The sequence below is a fragment of the Paramisgurnus dabryanus genome, chromosome 6 (genome assembly GCF_030506205.2).
Source record: "Paramisgurnus dabryanus chromosome 6, PD_genome_1.1, whole genome shotgun sequence".
NCBI lineage: Eukaryota > Metazoa > Chordata > Actinopteri > Cypriniformes > Cobitidae > Paramisgurnus > Paramisgurnus dabryanus.
The window spans coordinates 28031443-28051733 of record NC_133342.1 but is presented as its reverse complement, the minus strand read 5'-3'; the positions used below and the strand labels follow the sequence as shown (position 1 = coordinate 28051733).

At 38.2% G+C, this 20291-nt stretch overlaps 2 protein-coding genes across 2 annotated transcripts in view; one reads left to right on the top strand and one right to left on the bottom strand.

Annotated features, from left to right (window-relative positions):
• Positions 1-20291, bottom strand: part of rbm33b (RNA binding motif protein 33b) — a 68864-nt gene that overhangs the window by 22010 nt on the left and 26563 nt on the right. Inside the window, exons 10-12 of the mRNA XM_065276246.1 lie at positions 17012-17191; positions 8925-8959; positions 8736-8784 (exon numbers count right to left, since the gene is read on the bottom strand). Coding sequence (XP_065132318.1) covers positions 8736-8784; positions 8925-8959; positions 17012-17191 — 264 coding nt within the window. The remainder of the gene's footprint in view (positions 1-8735; positions 8785-8924; positions 8960-17011; positions 17192-20291) is intronic.
• On the top strand, positions 812-5626 carry shhb (sonic hedgehog signaling molecule b). Its single transcript, XM_065276435.2, has 3 exons — positions 812-1316; positions 2527-2788; positions 3769-5626. Exons 1-3 carry the CDS (start codon positions 1008-1010, stop codon positions 4446-4448), a joined length of 1251 nt encoding a protein of 416 aa, XP_065132507.1. The 5' UTR covers positions 812-1007; the 3' UTR covers positions 4449-5626.

The window sequence follows — 20291 nt, the reverse complement described above, 5'->3', positions numbered from 1 at the left end:
AAAAGTTTGTTATTAACATTATTTCGGTTCCTGTATAGCTCAGTGGAATAGCAATGCATTTGCAACCCAAAAGGTCATGGGTTCGAACCCAGGGGACACAAGTACTGTTAAAAATGTATAGCTTGTAATGCACCGTAAGTCGCTTTAGATAAAAGCGCCTTATATTTGTATTTTCACACAGGATTTAAACTAAAACAGCATGTCAGTAATGACTGGACTTTAAATCACCTGATAATGGATCTGACATGGAACAAAGTCAAATGCAAAAAGGATTACCCTACACCTAAAAGTCACTATGTACAATAACATCACAAGCTTATCAAAACAAGGGCAGCTTTTAGATCCTCCGCTACTCTAAGTACCTAATGATAAGTTTTTGTGTGATCGCTAAACAGGCACTGAAGAAAGATCCCTGACTAATAAAGACAGTTTCACTGACTAATAATAAAAAACATGGTTAGTCATTAGAAAGGAATGGAGAAGCAACATTTCACAGGCTAACATCTAACTGAGCCACCTAAAGTGCTTATCTGTGCCTTTAAACAATGTACCCTAATTAATTCATCATCTGATGAGCAGGGCAGGACACTTCTTAATTTTATTCACATTTAACATTTGAATTATTTATAAAAGTTGACCATGCAAACGCATTTAACTAATATGTGAAACAATTAGGATAGTACAGAGAGTCTTAGCCTGGATGGCATCACAGTTACTCCGTCGAGTCAATAGACTCCCTCCCCCTTGCCAAAGATTTCCTCTGTAATTCATATGGGTAGACTGCCTCTGCTCATAAGCGTCTGACCCTACCTCCCGTCTAAACTAAATCGCTCTTTCGTCTCCCACTTAGCTGTGACAGCCATCCTCCAATGTGCTTACTCAGTGGCTAACGAGAGCGGTCGTTATTGCACCTGCTTCGGTAGTGGTCGTTTGGTAACATCCACCCGCCACGCGCTACGAGACCACTGGTGACCAAATTTAAACATCCGAAGAGATCATTTAGCGTCATGGATGTAAGGCTGCATCTCAAGCAAATTGCGTTTCTGTGTTTTATCTGCTTTTTCCTAACGCCCTGTGGATTAGCTTGTGGTCCTGGTAGAGGTCATGGAAAACGAAGACACCCAAAGAAATTAACCCCGTTGGCTTACAAGCAGTTCATTCCCAATGTTGCCGAGAAAACCCTTGGTGCCAGCGGCAAATACGAAGGCAAAATTACAAGAAATTCAGAGAGATTTAAGGAATTGATTCCCAATTATAATCCAGACATCATCTTTAAAGACGAGGAAAACACAAATGCTGACAGACTGATGACACAGGTATGGACCCATGTCTGCGTAAGTGCGCAGCGACACGCTGCCGTGCACTTGGAGACGCTGAATGCGCGCGGTTATATTAAGTTTAACAGGTTTAAAAACGGTGTTGCGCTAAATGAAGGCAAATCCAAATAATCATAACAATTGTTAAATGTAGAGAAAACCAATCATTTGTTGCTCTGGGAATTGAAAGATTGTTGTTTTTGGCCATTTGCGCAAAACTTGCACCTTGCGCATAATTTATGCAGCGGTTAACAACATATGCGTTCACCTTTATTTCTTCATTTTGAGACAGCTAATTTAACAATATAATTATGGAAAAAAACCGTCTCAGTTCCTATGCTACGCTTAAGACTGTTGCGTAATATGGTTTTAATAATCAATAAAAATTTCCTCCTCCATTCCTCCATCTGCGTTTGGGTTTAATAAATATCTTCTGCATGACCTGCTTGTATTGAGGACTTAATAGAGACTGTGGGTCGATCTTTGACACTGATGTTTCGCGTCTATTATTGAAAATGACTGGCTCCCGCAGTGAGCGCGTTTTGTTTTGCGTTTCAATCAGCTGCTGTTTTCTCTGATTAAATGCCTTTTGCGGTAAAGCTTTTCCAATAACAACCAGGGCGCGTAGGTGGCTTCATCACAAACTCACGCATCAAATCTTGTGCAAATAATAACAGCACATATCTTCAGTGTCCTATAAGATGCTGACATTCAATAAAGCTATCCAGCAGGAGACGCGTTAGTCGTTGGCAATGAATTTGCAGTTGACTGCCGTTGCTCCGGCTGAGATGAATAACTTGAATTTTCAGCTCTATTAACTCTCAGCTATCGATCGATGGGTGTCTGTGATTTGGACTGAAGATACAAACAATATAAACAACCAACAGATCTCGGAGATCTACAATTTTTTAGGCTACATAAGAGTTGCATTTGAACTTTAACATTATAAGGTGATTGTGAAATAAAAATACAGAATTTGGCTTTGTAAAATATCATGCATTTGCAAGGTCTGCAATCAGCACTATGCAATAGAAACTACTCGTTAACGACATTCATTGATTCACAGGGTCCAAATGCGCACAACTGAAAGTTTTTTAATAGACCCTTTTGGGTGAGCATGCGCGTGCGTAACTTTTTGGCCTCTGCTTTTTAACACTTAAAATCAAGGTCGGTATTTTGACTTGACAAACTGTCTCTCTCATCCATTCAGCGCTGTAAGGACAAGTTGAATTCATTGGCGATATCTGTGATGAACCAGTGGCCGGGTGTTAAACTGCGCGTGACAGAAGGCTGGGATGAGGACGGTCATCACTTCGAAGAGTCACTGCACTACGAGGGCCGGGCGGTCGACATCACTACATCAGATAGGGATAAAAGCAAGTATGGGATGTTATCAAGGCTTGCGGTGGAGGCAGGATTTGACTGGGTCTATTACGAATCTAAAGCTCACATACATTGCTCTGTGAAAGCAGGTGAGTGCATCACTGTTACACTGTCTCCCAACCAATTTAATGCGCAAGACCCTAAACTTTGCGTCCATGGTTATACATGCATTATGTAAAATTCAGTCATGGCTCTGTCTTTGGGTTAATGCCCATGATTTGAGAATCATGTCCAAAAATGTCAACAAAACAAGAAGCCAAATCAGAGCAAATTGTGTGGCAGAATAATGTGAAATTATTTTTAGGATATCCAAAAAGAGGAAAAGATGACAATACACTCCTTAAAATGCTGAAATGGTTCAACCCATGGTTGGGTAAAATATGCACAAACTCAGGAAGGGTTTAAATTCAAATATCCAATGTATATTTGAGTCAAATATGGATAGTTGACCTAGGTTAACTTAAACTAATGGTTTGCTTTGTCCATGTTTTATTTAACCATTTTTTCTATCATATCAGCCAGATTGAAGTGAAAAATGTGTTAATTGTTACAAAGGGTTGATTTCTAGGATATAAATACAGACTGTTGATTCACAATTATGATTCGCAACATGTGAAACAGCAATAAAAAGTAAATTCTAATAAAACACAGCCATTTAAAAACTAATCCTTATAAGAGGAGTTCAGTAAGGCAAATTGTATTTGCGCCATCTAAAGTGAAAGTAATACGCCAGGCGAATTGGCACTTTGGGGTTTCTGCACCTGTGCAAACAGTTACACAAAACTAAAGGGATCAGGGAAAAGCAAAGTCCAGGGTTAATTTAAATGACAATGCATGGTCACTTTGTGTTAATTCACAACCCAGACAGAACAGACACTTTCAACACTTGCATCAGGACAGTCTTAACACAACTGAGGAACATTTCCAATTCAGCACCATCACGTCAATCCTTTGTCAATGGACTTTTATTTATTTGACTATTGTAGAATGCCATAAAACAACAAATTCATAGCCAAACTGCTTTCTCTTTGCTATACAAGTGTTCATCTAACTCCTCGTTTGTTTACAGAAAACTCAGTGGCTGCTAAATCAGGAGGATGTTTTCCTGGATCTAGCAAGGTGACACTCGCCGATGGGAGGAGTACACATATCAAAGATCTCAAACTGGGAGATAAGGTTTTAGCTGCGGACGAGAAGGGAAATATTTTATTCAGCGACTTTATAATGTTCATCGACCACGATCCCACAACCAGACGGCAATTCCTCGTCATCGAGACGGCAGAGCCTTATAAAAAGCTCACCCTCACAGCAGCACACCTAGTTTTCATTGGGAACGGTACATCTATTTCAGGTATGACAGCGACATTTGCCAGCAATGTGAAGCCTGGAGATAAGCTTTTAGTTTCGGATGGCACACGCGAGACCCTCACGAGCGTTACAGTGAAGAGGATTTACACTGAAGAGCACGAGGGCTCGTACGCGCCGGTCACCGCGCTCGGAACTATAATAGTGGATCAGGTGCTGGTTTCTTGCTACGCGGTTATTGAAAATCACAAATGGGCGCACTGGGCTTTTGCACCGGTCCGATTAAGTCACGCGCTGATGACGTGGCTCTTTCCGGCTCTTGATTCAAACGTCACATCGCAGGAGGACGGCGTCCACTGGTACTCAAATATGCTCGTGCACGTTGGCTCTTGGCTGCTGGACAGAGACTCTTTCCATCCACTGGGGATTTCGCACTCGAGTTGAGACTGCATACATTAAATGAACAGACTCAAATGTATCTTTATTTTCTGCAAGAAGCCTTAAAGTGTTCATTAAGTAATTTATTTGTATCGGATAATTTGTCTCTGGAAATGTATACACTTATTCAAGCATGATGTGTATTTTTTGCGCATTCTGGTAAACCTACGAGAGATTATAGAACAAATGTAGGCTTACATCTCTAGAGAAAGTATTAGGTTTGTTTGACTTGATGCGGCACTGCGCAGACTGAACTGCGTATGACATCAAAGTACCTGTCGCGATACTTTGATGTCATACGGTGCTCGGTCTGCGCAGAGTGGCGCATGAAGTCCAACACACCCATTGAATCTACAGCGCTGTGCCATGTGCGACTGTTTTATTTTGTTAGATAAGCATATAGAGTGTCGCTAAAAATATATATTTTTATACACAGATTTGTATATTATTAGATTTTGATGGATTTAAAGTATTTCCAGAAACATATTTCGTTATTTGAAATAGTGAGAAGTACGGAGTTAAGATTAATGGAAAAAAGTGCGATGTATTATTAACGAACTGTTTACGCGTGTCATTATGTCGAGTGTCATTGTTTTGACCGCAGTCCTAACGTTTGTGTGTTTGCCACACTTTCAGATATTTTTATTATAAAGTGTACCTTAAGTACTTAAAATAAATGAATGGTACGACAAAATTGCCCAAAGGTTTGTAGAGCACAGCGTGTTTTATCTGCTTTAAACAACATAGATTAATTTGAATAAGCAGCAATTCAAAAGTGTATAGTGCCCAGACGTCAGATTTGTTCTTTCTCAAAGCTGCATAAAACCTGTGTTTGAATGTATATTATACTGTATCCTATTTTTGAGTTGAAAAGTGCAAACACCAAAATGCATAACTCCAAAATCTAATTAAACAAATAACATTTTTACGCGAGTATCTGTCGTTAATCCAAACGCATTAGTATTGTTAGGTTAAACATTTGAGAGTAAACTGCACAATATGATTCTCTTGTATCCATAATAAGAGTAGATCAGCTGATGGTGTGTAATGTGCAGGCAGTGCGACATCTGCTGGATAATTAAGGATCTGTCGTAATGTGCAGACTGTATTGACTGCTATCTCATATTAGTTTATGACACTGCATCTCAACCTCAATGACTTCCACTGTCAATAACAACAATACATAAAGGCCTCTTTTGCTCACAATTTCTACTTGATAAAATATTTTACAATCTCTAAAAAGGTACAAAAGCTGTTACTGGGACAGTACCCTTTAAAAAGGTCCCAGTATGTACCATTTACAGTAGGTACGTATGTGTTGTGTACTAATATGCACTCTTTAGGTACAAATGAAGAGTTTGGTTCACAAACAAGATAGCTCAGTTTTTAAATGTTTGTCAAAACATGTTTATTATTATGTTATCATGTTTTTATTGTATTTTATTGTGCTACTTAGCTTTATTTTTTTCGTAATGTAGGCTAAAATCAGAAGAAAAAAAATGCAGTGTGATTAATATTAATTGGAATGCACAATCAAAAAAATCTTTGGAGTTTTCTAGTTTTGGAACCAAACTTTTCAAATGTTAACTTTTTTTTAAAAGTACCACCCCAATGACAGCTTTTGTGCGTTATTTTCTGAGATTGTAACCTTGGCATAACAATAAAGATGTGTATTCATTATGAAATAGTCAAACACTAAAAAAGCCTGTTTTTTTAATTGAAGCATATTATTACATTATATGTATGCTTGTCGAGGTCCCAGGCTAGCTCCCTTGGTTGAGAAACACTAAGGACAACCACTCTGAAATTCAAAAGAAACACCTATATTTTATCCTTCTTTATAAAATATTTTGTGATCTATTTTTAACTTACAAAATGTTAAAACTAGTCATATTTCCTAATTAAACTAAGGCCTTGTCCTTGCTTAAAATAATCCCTGTCCGGGAAACCACCCCATAATGTCATACTTATGGTCTGTCCACTATAAAATGCAACTTTCTTGTTTCTTATGTTCATTTAATGGAAACACAACACAAAATCTATTAGATCAGAGCCAACTGCCCCAACAACAGCTAAATTAAATCATCAACAAACTAAATGAAAAGCAAATTACTTATTAAACCAGTTGTTCATAATAATGACTTAATGAAACATCAGTAGCTAAAAGCAAAAAATAAGAAAAACTTGCAGTCGGTCAAATGAATAATGTATATTTAGTACTTTGACCTTGCTTTTGCATTCCCATAGCAGTTGGCCCAACAGACGCTAGGGAAGCACTGAATATACTCACCACAATCTTCTTCATCATCAAAATCAATAACTTTGTAGGCTCATTATTAGCCAAATTAACTCTACATAACCAAAAAATATCAATGAAAGAGCAGAGCGGTCAAAACAATATTGGCAAAACTATTAATAGCAACAAAAAAATTTACTTCTTGCACAATAACGAACACATCTAAGGTCATGTTTTAGAAATGAAAGATACCACTGAAGATACACAAGCTTATGTAGAGATCCACTGACATAAAGCCATGCAATAATCGTAAGCATTGAAGTTAAACTGTGGCACAAGTTAAAGCGGTGACAACGGCTCAATACCACTGCCCACCCGAGTCAGTTAATCCATCAGACTTCAATCAGACACCAGCTACAAAACCCGTGATGAATGATGCAGACAGACTGGGAGATACACTGGAATGCTGATCTTTTTCCCCTCTACATTTAAGTCAAACATCAGTGGGGGAGTGGGAGCACTCAAATTGCTTAATGAGAAAACTAAGTAACATTTAACGAGTGTTGCGACAAGGATTGAAATTCCACTCGCGTTCTGCTTTTGAGGAGGGAGCCGTGTTGACTCTGTGTGGTTGAGACTTGCTAGAAGACACAAAAGGAGCTGCGTGGAGACAGAAGGATGACCTTGGGCCCGGCCCAGGTACAAAAGCGCTGCTAAAGGAACATTCCAGGAGACCAGGAAAACAAACTAGACCCTAATCCTCTCTCTATTCCACAGTCTGCCGGATTAGAGAAGGGCCACTCTTTGCAAATGTTGACATTCCCAAACACAAGACGTCGGGTCTCGGAAAATATTTTAGAATGAAACGTCTGTTGCGAGCTAAAGAATGGAGCACAATAGATGAGGCGGTCTTGTTATATCTAAGGAGCAGTGAACCACATATTCTTTGGTCTTTGTGAATCAAGAAGTTAAACCAACAATGCCATTCAAAAACAGTCCACATAACTTAGTGTTTGAATTTGTCAAAAGCTGCAAAATCTATAATGATCCAAATAAATACCAAAATGTTAAACTTCATCACTACATAAATCATTTTTATGAATTTTACATTTTTTTTATTAAAGTGGTTATTAGCAGTCGGTTTAAATAAATTTAAGCTGTGAGAGATTAAATAATATTAATCGGTTCAAAGTTAATGTGAAAATTGATTGATTGAAAATAATTAAGTTGCCAACTGGCCACTAGGGGGTGCTTATGGTAAATAAGTGAATAAAATATCACGGTTTTACAGTATATGATATTAAACATTCATTATTATTATTATTATAATCATCACTTGACCCTTAAATTAATGAAAATTAATTTATATCAATTTTTTTGAAAAAAATTTTTTTATGGAAGCGTTAGTCTACCTTTAAAAAAAAAAAAAAAAGGTTATTTCTCTTTAGATTAGACTGTGATGAATCCAAGAATAACATTTTCTCAGCTTTGGAGTCACGTAAAATAAAGTTGCATATGCGCAGCACTGCAGGTTTGATATGCTTTTATTAATCCCCCCAAACCGCGAATAAGCAAATGTTCACTGTACCTTAACCGTAAATGCAAATTTCACAATTTATCACAATACCATTACAACCCTAGTTGGAGGAAGAGAAAGTAATGCACATTCATGTACCATTTTCACTAGGCTATTTAACTTTCCACCAAGACAAAACTGCACTATGGATAAAACCATAAAATTGGTATATAACGGACTCAATATCTGTATATTAAATCTGTATATACCAAAACGCATACATAATTTAGATAAAAGACATGTACAGCTACTCGGTACCATGCAAGTTTGTATGTATTTAATGATAACCAAGGAGCAACCAGTAAACATCTGCAAAACCAACATCTCTTAACAATGAGGGAAAAAAAGGCACTTTTAAGACTAATTGTGAGATGAATCATATTACACATTCATAACAAAAAGTCACCTAAACAGGGAGAACATTAGCAGCTTACTATTGAACAGAACTTGAACTCGGATAGGTTTAATGATTAAGTCTTACTATGAAGTTGACATTGCTTTGAGCATCAACAGACTCGGAACTGAAGGGTCTATAATAGCCGGAACAGAAAAGGAAAAAAGAGGCATTGATTAAGCGACATGGTGTACGGTGCCCAATACCACATAAACAAATATGAATGAAATGGGGGCATGCTGGGAAACGATGGTACTAAAGTGAAGTTCTACTTACATGAAAGCGCGGCGTTGGTTTTTCCCGACTGGCACCTGTGTCAAAAGAAGGTTATAAAGGTCAGATCAAAGGTATGACCCGAGAGGGACACTCATTAAAAAGTAATGATGTCGGGCTGGCGACCATTATCACGTTCCAGTATCCGTACTCTGTCTGTTTTTATAGGGTGATAGTGGGCCTGGTGGCTATCAGGGTCAATGGTGTTTTTGTACGGGTGGTGACATCATAAAACTGCCAGCTCATTATAGGCCACTGGGAAGCAATGTTGCATGTAATGGCCAATGCTTTAACATACTAGGTAGCTGTATGGTCATTGCAGGACACTGTGGGTGGTATAGATCCTAATACGTCTACAGCATAAGATCCCATCCTGTCACCATGGACAAGCTCATGCATTCTCGACTGCAAACTGCTGTACCAGTGAATTAATAAGATAATGGGTATGCTCCAATCGTCCTGTAATTTTGTCAATTGTAGGAAGGGGGTGCTATCTGCAAGGCACTACAAATGGCATAGGGAACAAGTGAGCTTAAACATATCACTTCAAAAGAAATGGACGTGCATTCACCTCTTGACCACCACATGATGTTTGGCTAAAATAAATATGATGAACACGATTTTTAAGAACAGCAGTTTTAATTAACCTCATTTATTTCAGCAGTGGTTGGCTGGGCAGTTGTGCATGCACATAAAATGCAACCAATAAAATGCATTTATTATAGAATAGATAAAGTTATAAAAAAAACTTTAGCTGGGTTTTCACAAGCAGGGTCACGAATGTATGTTATATTTATGTTTATAACTAGCTGTGTAATTTTTCATTTATTATACTCAGACCACCAAAATGCTAAATTGTGGCTGGTATTTGATGACATTGGGTATTTCATATGAAAAAAAAGAATGTGTCAAGTAAAGAGAACTTCTACAGCAATGAAAAAATGTCCCTGGTAATTGTGTTAGACAGTGGTCTCAAACATGGTGCCCGCACAAAGTCTGTGAGGTGTCTGCCAAAGCACATTCTATTAGTCTCCATTGTAATATTTAGTTATTACATAATTTTATATTAGCTTGGCTTCTTTTATGCATGTTAACATTTTAAACAATGATAAAACATATCCAACAAGTAAAATAAGTAAAACAAAAATGTTTTGAGTAAACTATATCAAAAAGTAGCCCTCCAGATTGTTTTATCTATTGTGGTATCCATTTTTGCTTACAAAAAGGTTGGAGACCCCTGGTGTAAGAGCCCTGAAAACTGTAAAGGACTCTGTGAATTAGATCACTTAGTCATCAATTAGAATACTTCACAGCACACAATGAGTGTTAAATGTCATTCTAAACTTTCATTGTCTGCCTTTAATATTGTTTGCAAGCTATAGTTAAAAAAAGTTATAACTACATTTCTCTTAGTGTAAGTCATAACAGTACAATTTTTTAATGAAACATAGAATTAAAAAGAAGATATAGATAAATATTGTTTGTGCAGGAATGGGTAAAACTGAAAGGTAGAAGACCATTATCCACTTCAATAAAATATCAACAGTAGTGGGCAGTCGTGGCCTAATGGTTAAGCGAGTCTGGCCTGTAACCCAAGAGTTGCCGGTGCCCTTGAGCCAGACACCTTTTCCCATTGCTCCCTGGGCACTGCCCACAGCTCCCAGTGCTTGTTTAAATATGACATGCAGTGAACACTACTCACTGGGATGGATTAATTGCAGAGGTCACATTCTGCCATACATTGGTCATTAAGTCACTTTCACAGTATAATTCCCTTCCCCCTTCCCAATAAAATGGCCCCTTTGGACTTTGTATTGTATAAAAAGTCAACCAAGGCCGCCCTCTACTGGATCTGCATAAAATTACATTCTTAATATTCCACTAAAATATTTTGTGCCTTGTCCAATTTATTTAACTAAAACAGGTTAATACAACACTATTTACATTTTTTAGTCTCAACCTAAATTAATGTTGAACCCACTTAATAAAAAAATACATTAACTTAATTTTGTGTTAAAGGACAAGTTCGGTATTTTAGACTTAAAGCCCTGTTTTCAGATTGTTTATGGTCAAATAGAATGGTTTTGACTGAAATTTCGACATTTTCGGCTGCCCTGAGAATTTTCGCGTGTTTGTGTTTCAGCTCAGACCTCTACAATGGGTTTATAGGTGCACTGGAACAATCCTTCCTAAAATGCATTAAACTTTCGTTTACAAAGACGTGAAACTCACCGAGTGGTCAGGGGTGTTCACTGGTATGCTCACACAAAAATCGCTCCAAAAGACGCATTCCAACAGGTTTTATCGTAGTTTTTACCAACTCCATTGACTGTATTAGACGTCCTGTGAGGTACGGTATTACTCCGCGCCGGGAACTTTGTTTCTATTCTTGCAATTGGCAAAGGCGGATTAGCGCCACCACCTGGGCTGGAGTGTTAATTATTCAAGCTCTAAGTGGAAGAATGTACGGGTGTGAGGCGTTTGGGGAAATAGGTCCACAAGTTAACAACGAATGCTAAAACAGCTGTTGGAAAGCATCTTTTGCAGCGATTTTTGTGTGAGCATATCAGTGAACACCCCTGACCACTCGGTGAGTTTCACGTCTTTGTAAACGAAAGTTTAATGCATTTTAGGAAGGATTGTTCCAGTGCACCTATAAACCCATTGTAGAGGTCTGAGCTGAAACACAAACACGCGAAAATTCTCAGGGCAGCCGAAAATGTCGAAATTTCAGTCAAAACCATTCTATTTCACCATAAACAATCTGAAAACAGGGCTTTAAGTCTAAAATACCGAACTTGTCCTTTAAGACTACATTAATGATTTTTGCTGATTTTACTGGCCTGGATCTGAATTTCCCAGCATGTTTGCATTTGTAGAGAAATGTTTAAAATGAAGTGTTATTTCATGCATTTTTAGATAAAAGGAAAGACTTTATAGTGTTTCTTACTGATTTTTAAGAGTTTGTGTTATATTTTTTCGAATTGTTTGGTTACCATCTTGCAGAAAAGTGGCGCTTGTGGTTAAGTTGTGGATGTGAGATACTTCTTTCATTGAGCTGTGTTAATGCCTGTATGGAGATCAGTCTCTCTCACATGCTCATCTTATTTATCATACACTGTAAAAAATAATATGCTGGATTTACATAAAAATATAGGGCAGTAATTTTTGCATCCACTTTTTTAAGTAAGTTTTACTTGAAATTTTAAGCAATTGCATAAATTGCTTAAAATTCCATGTGAAACTAACTTAACAAAAAATGAATGCAAAAATGATGCACTATATTTTTATGTAAATCCAGCCTTTATTTCTTTCAGTGTATGCTTTTATTATTATTATTATTATTATTATTATTATTAGCATGCTAACATGCAAAACTGGTATTATATAGAAACTGGCATTTATTAAGTAGGTTTAACCATAGATATGTATAAAGGCTAGATGTCTCGTCCGCGCTGCTGGCCAATTGAGTGGAACATCCACATTTTGGCGGCCATCTTACCACAGGGCGCTCGCTCACTCGTAGCATTGAGTTTTAATGATGCAGGTACTTTTAAATGACCATAACTTGCTTAATTTTTTACAGATTTTCAAACGGTTTGGTTTGTTATAAACGTCAAAGATGTACCTATGACACTGCATACCTATAATAAAAAATAAATAAAAAATTCATGAAACATGTTAAAGCATCCAGAATTATAGCCACATTTATAACGTTTGTAAAAAACCAAACCGTTTGAAAATCGGTAGAAAATTGAGCAAGTTATGGTCATTTAAAAGTACCTGCACCATTAAACTCAATGCTACGAGTGAGCGAGCGCCCTGTGGTAAGATGGCCGCCAGGTGATGCCGTTAGGAACTCGGCGGTAAGACATCTAGCCTTTTTACATATCTATGGGTTTAACAATATATTTCTTTGTTTGAACTAACTTGTTTTGTCCTTGTTGAACAAACCAGAACCAATTGCGTGGAAAAAATTTTTTCTAACTGAACTAAGTTTATTGAACACGATATTTTTATGACCAAGAAATGTAAATTTATTAAGTTGGTGCAACAAAAGATTATTTGTTTAAATTAACTTTAATTCTATTCTTGTTGTGCAAGCCTAAACTAATTTAATTAAGTTAATTGAACAAACTTTTTGATGTGGCAGCATCAGGAACTGCATTCAGATTTAACAAAATGCTAAAAATAAAGTAAGCTAAATTAGTAGGCTTTAGGGATGCTCCAATCAATCGGCTGCCGATCCGTATCGGCTGCTAACGTCATTAAATGGCTCGATCAATACTCGCTAAATTTGCCGAACTCATGAACTGATCTTTCCGTTTACTTTTGTCATCATACGACTCCTGTAAAAATTCGAGAGCATTTTTACACGGTGTGAGCATTTTTATAAACGTTTCTCATGTGTGACGTGCAGATTTGGATTTCTCTCTTTGCCTTTACAGAGATATGTGTATTTTCTATGAGGACGTGCTTTGGTCCTAACAGCGCAGCGCGTCTTCACATCTCCATCAAACAGCGTATACAACACAAATATAGCATATCAGCTTGAAGAACCCGTATCGGCATTGGTATTGGCCAATCACAAAGACAACAAATCGGTAATCGGTATCGCCTGAAAAAATCCTGATCGGAGCATCCCTACTAGGCTTAGCATATTAGTTAAAAACACAACCACACAGTGATGCAATTGCTACTTTAATTAATAACTCACTTTGTTTTCATTTAACATATTTTTGGGTTATTTATTTTGAATTGGTTCAACTTAATTAGTTTATCATTTAACCACATATTATGAACTGTGACAGCCACAGAACGAATAGCTGCATTGTTTAATGTGAAAGAGGAAAAACACACAATAGTGATTCAGGTGAGTGGCATCAAGCAAACATTGCTCAAGGCAGTGCTTTGATACCTCAGAATCAGAGAGTGAATGCTCACCTCTCACTCCATGTGCAGTAATGCACGACATGACAGGCGAACGCCTCTCAACCCTGTCAAGTCTTTAGATCCGCACACACCAGGGATAGAGTCATACTGCGCAGACAGGCACATCAACAGACCAAGCAACAGCAGGTGATTGGCTGCAGTCAGGATGAGAAACTATGGGGGGAATTCTTCATCCTCAAAGCTTCCTACTTCCTGCTCAGTCATCTGAGAGCCATGTGTATAACAAGTAATTACATATCAAAGCCTAACAACGGTTTCTGTGACAAGCTCATAAAACGGATAAAGTAGATGTCAGAAACAGAGACATCCAACCCAGGTGAAATGAAGAAGTCTACACTGGTGAATGAGCAGCACTAAAGTAACTTTAATTAGCCATAATTGTGCAGCTCTAATTTACCTAAAAAGGAGGCAATGCACTGGGGGGGCAATAATTTAATTCCTGCCGCCATTCACAGGTGCAATGCCTTTATCACCAAGGTAATGGGGTATTTTAAGTGTAAAGAGGGACTATGGCCACCAAATGTAGCATGGTGATTCATAGAGGTCAGTGGCGGCCAGAGTTTTCTTTTTTCGAGGGAGCTCGACGCGAGGTTCGTCACAACAGTATGTAGCCAGTCTTGTGTGTGGTTCCTTTTTTCAAAATATGTGTTCTGCGCGTCTAGAGATCCTATGTGCATCACGTGTCTTGTCAAAATAAGTGCCTGCTGCAGATGCGTCTAAGGGTTTATGTTAAAAGAGACGCTCGCATTAGCCAGATACTCGCATAATCTCATGCGTAATCAGAGTTTACTGTTAAGGGAGAGTCTTGCGTGTATTTTGTGAACGTGAACGTCTCTTTTATCATAAACGGTTTTCACACATGTTCAGCAGGCACTTATTTTGACAAAACACGTGATGCACATGGTTTACATGACGCAACAAACACATATTTTGAAAACGCAAGCAACACACACGACACCCCGAACACATATTTTGAATTAGCACCCCTCGGATGAGCAGTCACGTACATATGGGGTCTGTCTTATTTGTGGTACCAACATATTAAGTTACAAAAACCAAAACCTTTTTCATCTGAAAGTTGCTTGGATAAGCCATCTGCTAAATGAAAGTAAATAATATTGCCTGTTCACTTAAGCTTATTTAAAATGCTCTGTCTCTACCAGTGCCTCATGGTACCAATCAGAGACTATAAAAAAGATGGACGAAATGTCTCCATAGACTTCCATTACAGAAAAACAGCCAAAATCTCCCAAAAATATCCTCTGACATCTTACTCCGATGGCGAATTTGGAGTCTACGCAGAAGTTATCATGAATAGAGCCACGGTATCAAGGTCAGGCCCATATTTTAATTTGACTTAAACACATACAGACAAATTATGTCATCACGTCCCTTTAAAATAACATCTTATAACTAACTAAAACCAAATGTTTTAGAAAAATTAACTCTTCGAAGTACATCAGCATGATAAGAAATAACTAAAGTAACAGTAACCATCTTTGGGAAAATTTCATTTGAAGTGTAATTCGATTTTTAAGTATGGGTCAAGTCCCATTCCTTTATATGAAGAGGGTGGGGCTTATGATCTATACTGCACCCCGACACCTAGAGGTTTCACTTTTTAAGACATTTGTGGCATGCCTGGTGCAAAAACAATGGGGCAAGTTGCAAAAACAAGAAAAAAACACACAAAACCATAACAAAAAAAAACTTTCCTCATTTGAAAATCACAACCATAGCAAAAAGTTACAGAAAAAAATAATCAAAGCAAACAAAACGTTGAACATTTGAAAAACAGTGTCTGCTGAATAAATACATGTAAATAATATTACCTGCTTACTGTCACTCGTGCCTATTTCAGCATTAAAATTGCGTTACTAAATCTTCTATTCCAGTGTGTCATTTACTGCACAACTGGGAATTACTTCCACAAAGGGGTTAAGCAGTTTCACAGTAAATTGCACTGATTGTATCAGCTTTCCAGGGTGAGAAGAGCAGCCTGACAGTGAGTGGTGGAGTTGGGAGGGGAGCGAGGATTTGACCTACCTGAATGAGTCTTACTGACATCAGCAGGTTTTTCAGATGGACCCCAGCGGTTGATGAAGAAAGCCCTTCATCTGACACCAGGTCTGCAGCCTTTCCCATCCTCCCCCCTCCCTGCTCTACTGCTCGTCTGCTTGCCTGGCACCAAGTGGGCACTGCCCATCTGGCCCTCTCCAACTCTACCGCGCCCCTGAACAACAACCTGCAGCGAGCGCCAAGCACACACCGAGACGGGCAATTTTGTTTGCCCTTCTGGCGTCTGCTGATGTTTCAATACTGACAGGAAGTCTACTAACTGACAACTAAATATCACTTAACAGCATTCAAGTTAAGGTTAATACTGACTGTTATATTTTCTGTAAAACACAAAAGTGGAATTTTGAAGAATCTCTGTGTTGTATTTATGATCTGTCAGCTACGTCCCACATCTTCTGAAGTCATATGATAGCAGTATAAGGAACAGAACTAAATATAAATCATTATTCTCTCTGAAATTAAATCATTCATGGGAATCATTATGCTGCTTTTAAATTAAATATGGCACTTAGGACACTGGTTGGATGTCAAATCAAATGTAATTGGTTCTCACATGGTTCTTATGACGTCAAACTGACACTACAGGCTCCATGTTTGATTTTGAAGCTGTATAATGATTTGCATGAATGATCTGATCAGGTTGAAGCTATTGATGTTAAACTATACTTTCTGTTCGTAGTAAAAAAAGTATAACTGTACCATTTCTGTACCTTTATGGGTATACGACACATTGAAATGTTGTACCAAAAAGTTACAACATTGTATTATGTTAAGTATACCTGTAAATGTACAAAACTGAGCCTTGGGGTACCACCCCAGTGACAGAAAAGGTACAGTTTTGTATCTTTGTTCTGACAGTGTAGGACGCTGGACAGCCCAGGGTCACTATAAACTGCTTAGTTTTATGGAAAATACCAGCATGGAGATTTATTACAACTCATTGGCGAATAACAAAAACTTTTTTTTTCCAGATGAACATTACCTAATATTTAACTTAGTGTTAATCAGAGTAAAAATCAAGAGCTTTGCCATAATTATACAGACTGAGACCGGTTTACCTTGTGCTGGGACTGGTTTAGGGTGGACCATCTTCTGCGTTTGTGGCAGCGCAGTCTTGGACCTTGCAGAGATGAACCGGGTGTTGTGAAGGTGACAACTCTGGACTTAGTTTCAATCACCGTGCTGGACTCTCTACTCATCTGTGGTGTAAGATTGAAGCTTGTACTCTCTTGTCTAGCCTGTAAAAAAGCAGAAAATGTATCTCAAAATGTTACAAAGGCCATATTTGTATCTAAAAACAGCAGCTTAAAGGACAAGTTCGGTATTTTACACTTAAAGTCCTGTTTTCAGATTGTTTATGATGAAATAGAACGGTTTTGACTGAAATTTTGACAATGCGGCTGCCGCGAGAATTTTCGGGTGTTTGTTTTTCACCTCCCACCTCTATAATGGCTTTATAGGTGCACAGGAACAATCCTTCCTAAAATGCATTAAACTTCGTTTACAAAGACGTGAAACTCACCGAGTGGTCAGGGGTGTTCACTGATATGCTCACACAAAAATCGCTGCAAAAGATGCTTTACAACAGCTGTTTTAGCATTCGTTGTAAACTTGTGGACCTATTTTTTTTAAACGCCTCACACCCGTACATCCTTCCGCTGAGAGCTTGAATAATAGACACTCCAGCCCAGGTGGGGGCGCTAATCCGCCATTGCCAATTGCAAGAATAGAAACAAAGTTCCCGGCGTGGAGTAATACCGTACCTCACAGGACATCTAATACAAGTCAATGGAGTTGGACAAAAACTATGATAAAACCTGTTGGAATGCGTCTTTTGCAGCGATTTTTGTGTGAGCATACCAGTGAACACCCCTGACCACTCGGTGAGTTTCACGTCTTTGTAAACGAAAGTTTAATGCATTTTAGGAAGGATTGTTCCTATGCACCTATAAAGCCATTATAGAGGTGGGAGGTGATACAAGAAACACGCGAAAATTCTCGGGCCAGCATCATATGTCCAAATTTCAGTCAAAACCGTTCTATTTCATCATAAACAATCTGAAAACAGGGCTTTAAGTGTAAAATACCGAACTTGTCCTTTAACAAAGTAACCAAGTGTGGCTGCGATAAATATTCATGATGCGCAGTCTGTGAAAATCATTTTTGGTAATCATACTGCATTATGTTCATTTTCTCTAGCCACACCCAGGCCTGATTACTGCCACACGTGTTCACAATCAAGAAATCACTTAAATAGGACCTGCCTGACAAAGTGTGGTAGACCAAAAGATCCTCAAAAGCTACACATCATATTGAGATCCAGAGAAATTCAGAAAACAGATGAGAAAGAAAGTAATTGAGACCTATCAGTCTGGAAAAGGTTATGAAGAAATTTCTAAAGCTTTGGGACTTCAGCGAACCACAATGAAAGCCATTATCCACCATAAGAAAGAGACTGGGCAAAAATAGCCTGCATGGCAAGTTTCAAGGCGAAAACCGCTGCTGAGCAAAAAGAACATATCAGTTTGCCAGAAAACATCTTGATGATCCCCAAGACTTAAATTTAAATTTTTGGAAGGTTTTGTGTCCCATTACGTCTGGCGTAAAAGTAACACAGCATTTCACAAAAAGAACATCATACCAACAGTAAATTATGGTGGTGGTAGTGTGATGGTCTGGGGCTGTTTTGCTGCTTCAGAACCTGAAAGACTTGTTGTGATAAATGGAACCATGAATTTTGCTGTATACCAAAAAATCCTAAAGGAAAATGTTAAGCCATCTGTTGGTGACCTCAAGCTGAAGCGAACTTGGGTTCTCCAGCAGGACAATGATCCAAAACACACCAGAAAGTCCACCTCTGAATGGCTGATGAAAAACAAAATAAAGACTTTGTAGTGGCCTTGTCGAAATCCTGACCTCAATCCTATTGAGATGCTGTGGCATGACCTTAAAAGGCGATTCATGCTCAAAAACCACCAAATGTGGATGAATTACAACAATTCTGCAAAGATGAGTAGAACAACATTCCTCCACAGCGCTCATTGTAAGTATTGTAAACGCTTGATTGCAGTTGTTGCTGCTAAGGGTGGCCCAACCAGTTATTAGGTTTAGGGGGCAAGCACTTTTTCCACACAGGGCCAAGTGGGTTTGGTTTCTCCTTCATAATAAAAACCTTCATTTATAAACTGCATTAGGGTTTTCCTTCTGTTATCTTTGATCAATATTTAAATTTGTGTCATGATCTGAAACATTAAAGTGTGACAAACATGCAAAAAAATCAGGAAGGTGGCCAATATTTTTTCACAACACTGTATAGCATCAATACATTCCAGACACACTACTACCTCTATTGTCAAATCTCTCTTTTATATATTGTATATACAGTATAAATATAATTCATATCTCTATACAAGTTCTCAATATTTTTGTGTTTATTGTGTAGATCAACCTAAACTCAGATTTTTTTTTTACATTTTAAGGATACGCAAGCATACAGATCTTCCAAACCTACAGTAATGCTTCAAAGCCTTAGAGTAAAAAATTAGTTTTTTTCACACTCTCTATATTTTTAGTCCTCTTCCATGTGTCCTTCCGACCTTCCTATGCTTTATCCACCTTGCTGTCCTCCTGCAGAGAGTGTCCCACCTCATCCCTTAATGAGCTAAAACAAATCAGGAATCTCTGCGACCAGCTCTGCACTTTTCTCGGCTGGACGGGGCCCAATGTCACACTTGACCACTACACTGCTGAGATAGCAGTGGGCACTCCAGGCCCACAGTCAAAACAACTGGCCAACAGTGTTGTACAACAATGTCACTCCCACTGACTATGTTACAATGCCCGACACAACATTCACTGCGAGAGAACAGACTTGGACATAATTGATTTTTTTATCATGGCCTATGCAGCATCCTGTGGTATCATTAGGAAAAATATTACAACAACTTGGATTCTTCAGTCTAACTGGTCTAAAAAAAATCCTCAGTGTATGTAAAGAGCTTACATAATTCAAATAGTAGTTGCATGCAACCTACATTAGAGCCTAGATCTGTATGTTTGATAGCCAGGTAAAATGGGAAAACATTAAAGCACAAAAGGAATGCATGGTTTGCATTCAAGCATCCCAAACTGTATTCCATTGCTCTCGGCAAAGTGTAAAGTAAATAATCCCCCTTCATCGAAATCACAATCCTCCATTACACCAATCACACACTAAGCAGTATTATCCCGGGGTGACAACACTTGACAAATTCCCTGTTCACCCTCACTACTGCTTTGTGTTGCCTGACGGCACGTCTGCCATTATTCCTGATGAAGAATTAATTTTCCTTATCTATA